Source organism: Mus caroli, unplaced genomic scaffold (assembly GCF_978045245.1).
Source record: "Mus caroli unplaced genomic scaffold, Mus_caroli_1 scaffold_17, whole genome shotgun sequence".
NCBI classification, from domain to species: Eukaryota; Metazoa; Chordata; class Mammalia; order Rodentia; family Muridae; genus Mus; species Mus caroli.
In genome coordinates this window covers 52,907,620-52,919,885 of record NW_028227272.1, presented here as the reverse complement: position 1 = coordinate 52,919,885, position 12,266 = coordinate 52,907,620, and the positions used below count along the sequence as shown (strand labels likewise).

The window sequence follows — 12,266 nt, the reverse complement described above, 5'->3', positions numbered from 1 at the left end:
AAAGTGTTCAAAGGAGACTATTGTTCGCCAATGGCTAAAGATACCCCTGGTAAACTTAAGTTTCTGTTACCATTGTTATCTTAGTAGCAGGAAAAAGCTTAGTTTGTGTTAGATGGCAGCAGCAGCACTATTATTGGATTTTAGGTTTCACCAGAGGCAGCTGATGAGCCAGAGCCAAGATGAAGAGTTGTCTCCTCTTGCTGCTGTGGAGACAAGGGTGCACCGTGCGCCTGAGTGCTCAAGCCCCGGGCAAGACTTCCAGGAAAGTGGTAAGGAGGCTGGGTTTCTACCCAGAGCCTAAGAACAACTTGCTCCACTACGTCTCTGCAGTCCATTTGACTTGCTGGGTCATAAAACATTAGTCAGTTTCTGGCAAGGTCTCTCTATGTAGCTGTGACTGGGCTGAAACGCACTGTGTAGCCTCAGGCTAGGCTCAGACTTGCTTCATATCCTCCTGATTTGATTCCTTCCTTCCTTCCTTCCTTCCTTCCTTCCTTCCTTCCTTCCTTCCTTCTTTCTTTCTTTCTTTCTTTCTTTCTTTCTTTCTTTCTTTCTTTCTTTCTTTCTTTCTTTTACTGTATGTATGTATGTATGTATGTATGTATGAATGTGAGAGTGTTTGTATGTGTATCACATGCATACAGGAGTCAGAAGAGGGTATCAGATCCCCTGGAACTGTAGTCACAGACAGTTGTGAACCATCGTGTAGGTACTGGGACCTGAACCCTGGACCCTCTGCAAGTGCTGCAAGCAGCAAGTGCTCTAAACCACTGAGCCATCTCCCCAGCCCCTCTCTTCCTCTTAAATGCTGAGATATAGCAGACCTGCGCCACTAAGCCTAGTTGAAAATGATGTATTTTTGTAATATTCTGTTACTTTAACTTTAGTGATCATTTGATACTGATTTGTATATAACACACATATATACATATATGTGTGAGTACACACACATATATATATTTTATATATGTATACATTTTTCATTTATGTGCATACAGATATGTGTATATGGACATTATATTGCTAATTACATTTTTAAAAGATTTATTCATGTAATTTATGTATATGAATGTTTTATGTACATCATTATCTGCACAGCAGAAGATGGCATCAAATTATTAAAGATAGCTGTAAGCCGCCATGTGGTTCTGAGAATTGAACTCAGGACCTCTGGAAGAGGAGCAAGTGCTCTTAACCATTGAGCCATCTCTGCAACCCCACTATAATTAAATAAAAACCAAACCCTATTATCCTGTATGTGGCGTGTAGGTGGGTATGTGTGCCGTGAAGAATGTGTGGAGGACAGGGTATCTCTATGGAGTGGTTTTCTTTTTACCTTATGTGGGCTTAGGTGATTGAACTCTGGTCTCTAGGCTTGTGCAGTAAGTACCACTGAGCCCATATTCCTAATTTGTGTTTGTGTGTGTGTTACTGGGGATTGAGCCTAAGATCTTAGGCATGTTAGGCAAGTCTTCTATGCTTGAATCATAACCCCAGCCTCATATCTCTGATTTTTAAAACTGTTTATTGTAGGGCTGGAGATAGGACTCAGTAGTTAAGAGTCCCTTCTGGGCAACACAGTAGAGCTTGTCCTGGAGATGTGGGTGTGGGAAAGCCTGCCTAAGGGCATGAGAGTAGGGGAGCTGAGGCCACTCCTCGCCTGGGCTAAGTGGGAGAACTGGTCCTACTGATGTGTGCCCTGGAGAGCTGTAGGCTGAGCAACTCAGCTTCTCTCCAGAGCCAGGTCCAGGGCTCCGAGTCGGCCCACTCCAGCATCCACCTCATCTGTCAACTGCTGGAGTGCATGAAGGGGCCAGTCCTGTAGATATGAAGCTTTGTGATCTCCATGGCACAGGACAGCAGTGGGGATGTCTGGGAGGATCCAGTATTGATAGTGTAGCAGAAGTCAGAGGCCTTGGACCAGACCAATGCCTCACTGCAATGAAGATTTGCAAATAAAGCTATTTGGGCAAAAGGACATACTGTGTGACATACTGTGACACACTGAGATGTTTTGTTTATTTTTATTTTTTGAGTTTTTGTTTTCTTTTAGGGGAGGATTACAAGGATGGAGGGTAGATTGGAGGGACAGGGAGCCGAATGGGATTGGGGAGCATGATGTGAAATTCACGAAGAGTCAATAAAAATTTTTAATTAAAAAAAAAAATAAGAGTGCCTTCTGGTCTTCCAGAGGACTAAAGTTCAGCACCCAAAGTTCATCAGATTGCTCACAGCCAACTGTAACTCTAGTTATCTAGTTATAAAGAATCCAATACACTCTTCTGGGGCCACTTGCACACACACACAAACACACACACACACACAAACACACACACACACAAACACACACACACACAAACACACAAACACACACACACACTAAAAAGAAAGAAAAAAAAACACTTTATGGACAGTTTTCTTTGCACAGACATAGTAATGCTGGCCTTGACTTCAGGAAAGTCCTCTTGCCTCAGCTTCCCAAGTGGGACTGTAGGCATGAACTGCCACCACTCCTACTGTAAAAAAATCATTTTCCTGTCAGTGTTTCTCTCTCCCTCCCCCACACTCTCCATTTTTCCAAGACAGGGTTTCTCTGTGTAGCCCTGGCTGTCCTAGAACTTGCTCTGTAGACCAGGCTGGCCTCAAACTTAGAGATCTACTGCTTCTGTCTCTCAAAATGCTGGGATTAAAGGCGTGCCCCTTCCCACCCTTTAATCTGTAATTATTATTTTTTAACTTAAAAAATTCATTTAACTTCTTTATGTGTATCTTGTCTGCTTATATGTCCATGTGTATAAGCATTTCTCGTGCCTGCTGAGGCCAGAAGAGGGAATCAGATTCTCTGAAACTGGAGTATAGTCAGTTGTGAGCCTCCATGTGGGTGCTGGGAATTGAACCCAGGACCTCTGTAAGAACAGTCAATCCTCTTAACCACTGAGCCATCTCTCCAGCGACAAGAAATTAATTTTCTTAAAAATGTTGGTTTGGGGCTGGTGAGATGGCTCAGTGGGTAAGAGCACCCGACAGCTCTTAGCTCTTCCAAAGGTCCGGAGTTCAAATCCCAGCAACCACATGGTGGCTCACAACCATCCGGAATGATCTGACGCGTCTGGTGTGTCTGAAGACAGCGACAGTGTACTTACATATAATAAATAAATAAATCTAAAAAAAAAAAATGTTGGTTTGACATCTTAGTCATGTTTGAGGAAACGGTTTTTATTGTACTTTACTATATTTTAGGGATTAAATGTCATTAAAAGTCTACAACTAAGGGCTTAGGGAGATGGCTCAGCAGATAAAATGTTTTAAGTATACAATTAAGAAGGCTCTTCGAATACTTGGTGATTTCAACAACGATTCCCTTGAATCTTCTAGAACCTGTCCTGCAAATCAACTCTTGGGTTGGTATCAGCAGTAATGATGGTCAGTTATACGCTGTTAAGAATAACTTCCCAGCTGCTGCACACGCTGCAAGATATTCTCGGAATGACCTTCACCTGGAAGACATACAGACAGATGAGGACAAACTAAACTGTAGTCTGCTCTCTTCGGAGTCCACTTTTATGCCAGTTGCTTCGGGACTGTCTCCAGTATCTCCCACTGTTGAGCTGAGGCTACAGGGCATTAACTTGGGCCTAGAGGATGACGATGGTGCAGATGAGTTCACAAAAGGGCTGGAAAACCAGGACTTGGATAAGGACAAGGAAAAGTCTTTATGGGATATGAGTGAGAGTTGTGTTGAAATGCTGAAACGTAAGATCAGTACAGAAGTAAATGAGGAAACTGGGCTGCTGCCTTGTCCCAAGTCAGTGATCATCAGTGCTATCTTGAAGGAGGATGCCCACAGTCTTACATCTCTCCCTGAGTCAGCTGGACACAGTGCGTCTCACTCGGAACCAAACAGTGAAGAAGCCATGTCTCCTGCCACTTCAGAGAAATTTCCCTGTAGAATTTTGACCCAGAGGCCTGTTGCTTTGGGACAAGATAAAGTCACTCTTCAGAAACTGAATGCAGCTGCCACTAAGCTTCAGGCCTGTTGGAGAGGCTTTTACACCAGGAACTACAATCAGCAAGCCAAAGGGGTGCGCTATGAAATCCGGCTACGCAGAATGCAGGAGCACATTGTCTGCCTAACAGATGAAGTGCGGAGGTAGGCTGTGCTGTTCTGTTGGCTTGGGGTGGCAGGTTCTGAAGTTGTTTTAGAGCTGTGTTGCAGCCACTGCTGCTGTACCTCATCTCCTGTGATGCACTGAAAGCATTTTGAGAGTACAGAGCATCATATGCATCTCCCTTCCCAGCATGGCAATTAGTGTATAGCCAAAGTATATAAGTGTAATATCACAAAAGATACTGAGTGACTACATCTGTGATTCTCAACACAGAAGCAGATACTGTAGAAAAACTGGACAAGGGGCAAAAGGAAACCCACATAGAACCAGGTAGTTGACATAAGAGCTAAAGAAAAATACCAGGCATCCAAAGGGACTGAAATTCTGGGGCAAAGGCAGTTCCAGGACATACTTGATTGCCTCACTGCCAGCCTGTGACATTTAGGGGTTCATTAATACTCCAACTTGTGATGTTTATTGTGGGCTGCTTAGGAGAAAGTAGCAAAGCAGCCTGAGAAGGAACAGCCGAGAGAGTTTATTATATTCAGTTGCAGTGGGGCAAAATATTTCAGGAGAAGTGAGAGGTGCTTCTTGCAGGGTAGAGAAAGCGATGCTAGATTTAGCCAGTGGTTGTTATTGGTGACTGTAGGTGGTGACCTTCAAGACCGTCCTCAGGTTCCATAATTTGCTAAATGAACTTACAGAACGCATTAATTGCTCTGTTCCCAGTTACTTTATTTTAGCAGACACATACAGTTTAAACTAGGGAAAATCACAGAGGAGACTGGTGCGGCCTCCAGGTGCCGTCTTCCAGTTACCTCCTTCCCATCACTGTGATGTGTGATGGCGCCAACCAGAGGTGCTTCCCTGAGCATTTCAGGCATGGTCTTTATTGGGGTTGGTTATTTAAGAATTGTGTGCTCATGTGACTGATTTTTTCAGATTTCTCGTTCCCTGGAGGTAAACTGGTACATGTGTGTGAGGGCCCCAGGGGAGTGAAATGGGTGTTCACTAGGAATCACATTGTTAGCGTAAGTCTGGTGCAACTCAATACCTCAGGTGTACAGAGTCTCTTCTGGTAAATACTTCAAGGCTTGGAGGTTGCTGTCCTCCCTGTTCTGTATCCAGAACATGCAGGGCACAAACATCCTACATCCCAGTTGTTACGGGTTACTCTTCACTGCGCAGTAAGTTTCCCGAGAGTGGCTTTAATGGTGTGGGGGGATGAAAGCCAGTTTCAAGTTGCAAAAGAACTCAACCAGGACAAGAAGTTAGGTTGAAGAGTCACTTGGAAATAGCAGAGAGGAGCGGTTGGATGATCCTGCTGTATAAAAGAAAAAAAGGCTTCTGCTTCAGAGAGCTACAATGTTTGCACAAATGGGTCTGTTTTGGCTAAGGAAAAGTTCAAAGAAAGATAGTCTATAAGGGAGTTTGCCGCTTACAATTCAGGGCTGTCAGATGACACAATCGAATGTCTTGGAGAGTCTAGAGAAAGTGTCTAATGGTGTTGGAAGTTCTGAGAAAGGATAAGGTATAGCTCAGGGGTAGAGTCTCTGTCTAGCATGTACAGAATCCTGGTTTCTAGTTCTAGTCCTGCAAAAATTAAAAAGCAAACACAAAACAAGCTTCAGGATAAAGTAGGGTGATATTCAGAATGGTAACGGGCAGCTAAGAAAGCCTTTGCCTTGGAATAGGCCTAAGAATGGAGATGCCATCAGTGATCTCGGAGGTTTATGAGAGTAAAGAGTAGATAGAAGAAGGCTGTGATACCGGAGTGTCAGGAACGGGGCAAATAGAAAGTGATGGCTGCTGCGTTAGTTCTGCTGATGCCTTAGGAGAGAGAACCTTGCTCATCTGGGATCCTGAGTATTGAGGTGTGATCATTAACTGGAAGCTTTGACTAACCAGTCTTTCCTATGCCTCCCATTAACTTGTGTTTGGCTGGGAATTGAAGGGCAGATAAAGAGATGTTTAATACATAGGCGTATGTACACACACACACACACACACACACACACTCATGCACACACTCATTTTTTTTTTTTTTTAAAGATTTATTTATTTATTATATGTAAGTATACTGTAGCTGTCTTCAGACACTCCAGAAGAGGGCGCCAGATCTCGTTACGGATGGTTGTGAGCCACCATGTGGTTGCTGGGATTTGAACTCTGGACCTTTGGAAGAGCAGTCGGGTGCTCTTACCCACTGAGCCATCTCACCAGCCCCCATACACACACTCATACACACACTCATACAAACATTTCTCCCATCGGCAATACTTTATACAATGAATACATGAATTTCAATTTCAGATACATCTTATTTGGCTTCTGTTTTGAAGCATGGTTTTAAATAAAAGTGGAAACAGTTGTTATTAGGATATTAATCTCTTTCTAATGCATTTGTTCAGTAGTTTTAACAGGACATTTAAATCAAAGTGCTCTTCCTTATGAATCTTTTGAATCACTGTAGGTTGAGAAAAGAAAGAGATGAAGAACGTGTGAAGACTTTTGTGCAAGAAGAGGCTGTCAGGTTCCTTTGGAACGAGGTAAACCCCTACTGATAATTCCTCTAGTATCTGTGAACAGAGAAAATTTCTAGCCAGTGAGACCAAAGTTATTTTTTTTTTAACTTCTTATTGATTCTTTGTTAGTCTCACATATACCCCACTCCCACTCATCTCGTCCCCTCAGATCTGCCTGTGGTCCTTTGAAAATAAAAAATGCACAAACAACAACGACAAAACAAAACAACAAACCAAAACAACAAACCAAAACAAAGCATAGAAAACATCTTGTGGGGCTGGAGAGATGGCTCAGTGGACTGCTTTTCTGAAGGTCCTGAGTTCAAATCCCAGCAACCACATGGTGGCTCACAACCACTCGTAATGAGATCTAATGCCCTCTTCTGGTGTGTCTGAAGGCAGCTGCAGTGTACTTACATATAATAATAAATAAATCTTTAAAAAAAAGAAAAAGAAAAAAGAAAACATTTTGTGGAAGCTGTAGTGTGTCACAGTGTGTCCCACTGTGTGTCCCTTCTCTCCATACATCGTCACTTGCAAATGTTCACTGCAGTGCACCATTAGTCTGGTTTGAGGTCTTTGGCTTCTGGGATACCATCAATATTGTCCTCACCAGGACTCCTCTTGGATTATTTATGTCCTGGGGATCTTGCAGCTTTGGATTAATAGGACTGGCCCTTTCGTGTGCCCCAACGTTCTCAGATGATGAAGATTTTGGAGTAGGCCAACTCAAAGCCCCGGATCTGGGCCTGGGTGGTAGCTGCCTGGCTCTCCTTTGGCCATGCCACCAGGGTTATTCTGCTGCACTGCTTTATCCAGGCCACCCATCAGCAGGAGGCAGGGTCTGCTCTCCTGTTCTCATGTCCTCTGGCTAGCTCACTGGTACTCACGCCTCCACAGCCAGCTCCACTGGTACAGGGCACACTCTCCCGAGTGCTGCAGCAAGGCCTGGGTCGCTCTCCTGCACTCTTGCCCTGGGGTAGGGGTGGGTCGCCTGGGCCTCCTCCACCAGGGCCAGCACTACTGTGCTGCCCAGGTGAGATACAGGGCCTGCTCTGCTCTCCTGAGTGCTGCAACCGTGCTCCAGCCAGTGAGGGGCTGGGTCAGCTCACCCTCTGTTGTGACCGTCTGTGTCGAGGGGTGAGGAGGCTGGAGGCCAGAGGGCATCATACCTACACCATCTCAAGACAGATGAGGGGTGGGGCAAGCTCTCCCTGTCTTTGTCCTCGGGGCCAGAGTCCTTGTTCAGTAATTCAGGACAGAGATTTGGAGTCAGCAAAAAGACTCTGACCACTGGTTGACCGTCAAGCAATTGGCCCCGAATAGCTCCATTATATAATTTACTTATACAGAAATTTAGAGCATTCAAACATGCAGTTTCAGATTTTTCTTTAATCATTATCCAAAAATCTCAACAAGTATTTATTAAAATTCATTTTAAGTTCCCCTTATTTCCTTGTGGTCAGTAGCCTTTTACCATAGCTAAGCAGTATAGTATTATAATCCAAATGATTATGTCATGGTCAAGCACCTGAATATTGTAAGCCAAATGATTTAAATATTGTATTGCAAGCCAAATAGTTATATCCAGGCAGGCACATCCAGTGTGAATTGTGCACAGGCTGGCAGCAGACATGCAGTTTCAAAGTAAAAGACAATTAGAATCCAAGCTTTTTTTTTTTTTTTTTTTTTTTTTTTTTAAGATTATTTTCTTCATATGAGTATACTGTTGCTGTCTTCAGATACACCAGAAGAGGACATCGGATCCCATTGCAGATGACTGTGAGCCACCATGTGGTTGCTGGGAATTGAACTCAGGACCTCTGGAAGAGCAGTCAGTGCTCTTTACCGCTGAGCCATCTCTCCAGCCCCCGAATCCAAACTTTTAACAGAAGTATAACCTCTCTATTTTCTGATTCAACATGCTCACAATGGATTTTAAGTTGTCTTTATGCCATAATCTGTCAACTTTTATAGGATTGTCCTTCATATAAAACTTTTCCATAAAGAGTAGAAACTAAGAATTAACACTTTGCCATCGACTTTTACTGTTCCCCTCACCTAAGGCAAAGACAAATCTATCCAACTTATGTTTCTTTTAAGAGCACAGAAAATTTTACTTACTAACTTGTCCTGAGAATGCACTAACTTGTCCTGAGAATGCACTAACTTGTCCTGAGAATGCACTAACTTGTCCTGAGAATGAACTAACTTGTCCTGAGAATGAACTAACTTGTCCTGAGAATGCACTAACTTGTCCTGAGAATGAACTAACTTGTCCTGAGAATGAACTAACTTGTCCTGAGAATGAACTAACTTGTCCTGAGAATGAACTAACTTGTCCTGAGAATGCACTGTTGACCTCTAGGCCCTGCCACTTTAGGCTCTATCTTCTCTTAATAGGTCTTAAACGTTCTGTCTCTTCCATATACTGGCAGGTTTGAGTCCTCAGAAGTAGTTGATGTTTCCAAGACCCCTCGTCTTTCTTTACAGATCAGTTTTTGAGACCATCTAGTAAGGGATTTATAAAGGCCTTGGTCAGTCATGTCTTTTCTTAACTTTTAAGTAAGCAAGAGTCAAGGCCCCCTCTCCCTAGGATTGAAGCAGACGTTCTGGATATCGTTCCCACTGGGCCTTGCCAGGTGGGAGAACAGCTCCAAGGGCCTTGCCTCCAGGAGGGCATTCCCAGAACATCATGCACCTTTCCCAGGAGAGACAACATGGCTCCCACTACTCACCCATGCCCCTCCACCAGGCCTGCTCTCCTGAGTGCTTCAGCCTGCGAGGGGCAGAGACTGAAGTCATTATTTTTTTTAAAAGATTCATTTATTATTATTCATAAGTACACTGTACCTGTCTTCAGACACTCCAGAAGAGGGTGTCAGATCTCATTACAGATGGTTGTGAGCCACCATGTGGTCTCAGGACCTCCAGAAGAGCAGTCAGTGCTCTTAACCGCTGAGCCATCTCACCAGCCCCGACTGAAGTCATTTTGAGGCTTTGGTTTTATTAGTACTCTAAAACTTTAAAAATGCCGGGCGTGGTGGCACACGCCTTTAATCCCAGCACTCGGGAAGCAGAGGCAGGCAAATTTCTGAGTTCGAGGCCAGCCTGGTCTACAAAGTGAGTTCCAGGACAGCCAGGGCTATACAGAGAAACCTTGTCTCGAAAAACAACAACAACAAAAAAACAAACAAAACCAAAAACAAAACAAAAAAAACTTTAAAAAATAACAGTATTACTAATACTGAAATGCTCTGTTAAAAACTTCTAGTAATAATTTCTTAGACATATCTTAACAAATAAGTTTTTATAATTATATACAACTTATAAAATTAAAAGATAATTTTAAAGATTTTTTTTTTAAATTTACCATTAGTAAGGAACTGGTTAAATTATAAAAATAACAGAAAGCAACAGTACTACAGAATACTATGGGATAATTAAAATGGATGAAGTAGGAATATGGACTGGAAAGATCCTCAGGATAATGCTAAATAATAACTTCAAAAGGTAGAATTCAACATCCATTTGGGTTTAAAACTTGTGGGTCTCTACCCCTTGGGGATTAAAGAACCTGTTCACAAGAGTTGCATATAAGGTATTCTACATATCAGACATTTACTGTACTGTCTGGTTTTGTGTGTCAACTTGTCACAAGCTGGAGTTATCACAGAGAAAGGACCCTTCCTTGAGGAAATGCCTCCATGAGATCCAGCTGTAAGGCATTTTCTCAATTAGTGATCAAGAGTGGGAGGGCCCATTGTGAGTGGTGCCATCCCTGGTCTGGTAATCCTGGGTTCTATAAGAAAGCAAGCTGAGCAAGCCAGTAAGTTAACATCCCTCCATGGCCTCCGCATCCGCTCCTGCTTCCTGCCCTGTTTGAGTTTTGGTGATGAACAACAATGCGGAAATGGAAGCTGAATAACCCCTTTCCTCCACAACCTGCTTCTAGGTCATGATGTTTCTGCAGGAATAGAAACCCTGGCTAAGACACTTACATTACAATTTAGAACAGTAGCAAAATTACCGTTACAAATTAGCAGTGAAAATAATTTTACGGTTGTGGGTCACCACAACACGAGCAACTGTATGAAAGGGCATTAGGAAGGTTGAGCAGCACTGTTTTCAGAGCTCTCTGAGGGCCAGTGAGCTAGTTCACTGGATGAAGCTGTAGGCCATCAAGCTAGCCAAGCTGAGTTTGGACCCTGGGACCGCATGATGAGAGGCAAGGACCAGCTCCTACAGGCTGTATGTGCCCCCCTCCAGAACTAAAGAAAAATTAAAAATTGAAAATATATATGAAAACTATACATATTTGAAAATATATAGAAAAAAAATCTGAAAAGATACATTTTAGACTACTATCAGAAAGTACCTTGATGGCACAGAGTTGTATAGTGAGAACCTGTCTCACTATAAAAAACAGACCAGAACCTCCCCTGGAGAGTAGTCAAAGTGAAACTAAAACTTCCCTATTTGGCTTTCTCCTCTCCCCAGCTATCTTCATCTAGTTCATTTTATTTTATCTTACTCTATTTTTGAGATAGGTTCTCATGTGGTCCAAGCTAGCCACACACTCACTCTAGCTAAGGGTGACCTTGAACTCCTGATCCTCCTGCCTGCATCTCCCAAGTGGTGGGATTACAGGTGTGCCCCATTGATTTATGTAGTGCTGGGGTTGGGAACCAGCACCTCGTGTATGCTAGGCAAGCACTATACCAGCTGCAATTAAAAAAAATAAAAATTTCTGGGTATGGGGTGTTTTGCCGGAGTGTATGCATGTGACCTATGTGTGTATGGTGCCCTTGGGGCCACAAGTGGATGTGGAAGCCTCAGACCTGGAGATACAGACCATGTGACCTGCTGCGTGGGTGTACAGTTGTGACCTGCGCTCGCACAGTCAAGAATAGCTTGTCTTCCTAACTGCTGAGTCCTTTCCCACCCTTGCTTTTTTGTTGTTGCTGTTTTTTGTTTGCTTGTTTGGTTTGCTTTGTGACATAGTGTTTCTCTGTGTAGATCTGGCTGTCCTGGAACTCACTCTGAAGACCAGGCTGACCTCAAACTCTCAAAGATCTGCCTGCTTCTGCCTCCCAAGTGCTGGGATGAAAGGCGTGCACCACCACCGCTCAGCTTGCAATTTTTATAGTAAAAAATTCAAATTATTTTTGTAACTTTAAAGTATTAAGGGTCATATTGTCAAGAACTTGGGGTATTTTTAGTCATTTTAGAAAGTTATAAATACTACATTTTAAAATAACTGGAAACCCCATGTCTGCATCTATACCTAAAATAGACTGATTTTAGAAGATGCACTTAGACTCAGAGGTGCTAATCGGCCCTTATCGACTAGATGTTGTCTATATTTTGCACATTATCGACCTGTTAGTAAGAAAGATGCTGTCGTATTTCTCCCCTGAAGCAGAACTGCTATGGCCTTCCTCTCGTGCTGGGGATTACCCTTTGCTACCAAGGACATAAAACACTGTGCCTGCCCAATTAGGCTGGGGTCAGCCCTGTGAAGGGGTTGGAGGGGTAATGAATGCAGGCAACTGCAGGACTTCTGTGGGGGGAAAGCTCTGGACATTTTAAAAAGACAGGCTATTTACTTTCTACTAAAACTGTGTGTCCT

The 12,266-nt window shown here is 43.2% G+C and overlaps 1 protein-coding gene across 2 annotated transcripts in view; it reads left to right on the top strand.

Annotated features, from left to right (window-relative positions):
* Cep97 (centrosomal protein 97) overlaps window positions 1–12,266 on the top strand; it is a 34,918-nt gene that overhangs the window by 16,306 nt on the left and 6,346 nt on the right. For both annotated transcript variants that reach the window (XM_021184899.3, XM_085832134.1), the window contains exons 8-10: window positions 145–269; window positions 3,376–4,150; window positions 6,583–6,658. In XM_021184899.3, coding sequence (XP_021040558.1) covers window positions 145–269; window positions 3,376–4,150; window positions 6,583–6,658 — 976 coding nt within the window. The remainder of the gene's footprint in view (window positions 1–144; window positions 270–3,375; window positions 4,151–6,582; window positions 6,659–12,266) is intronic.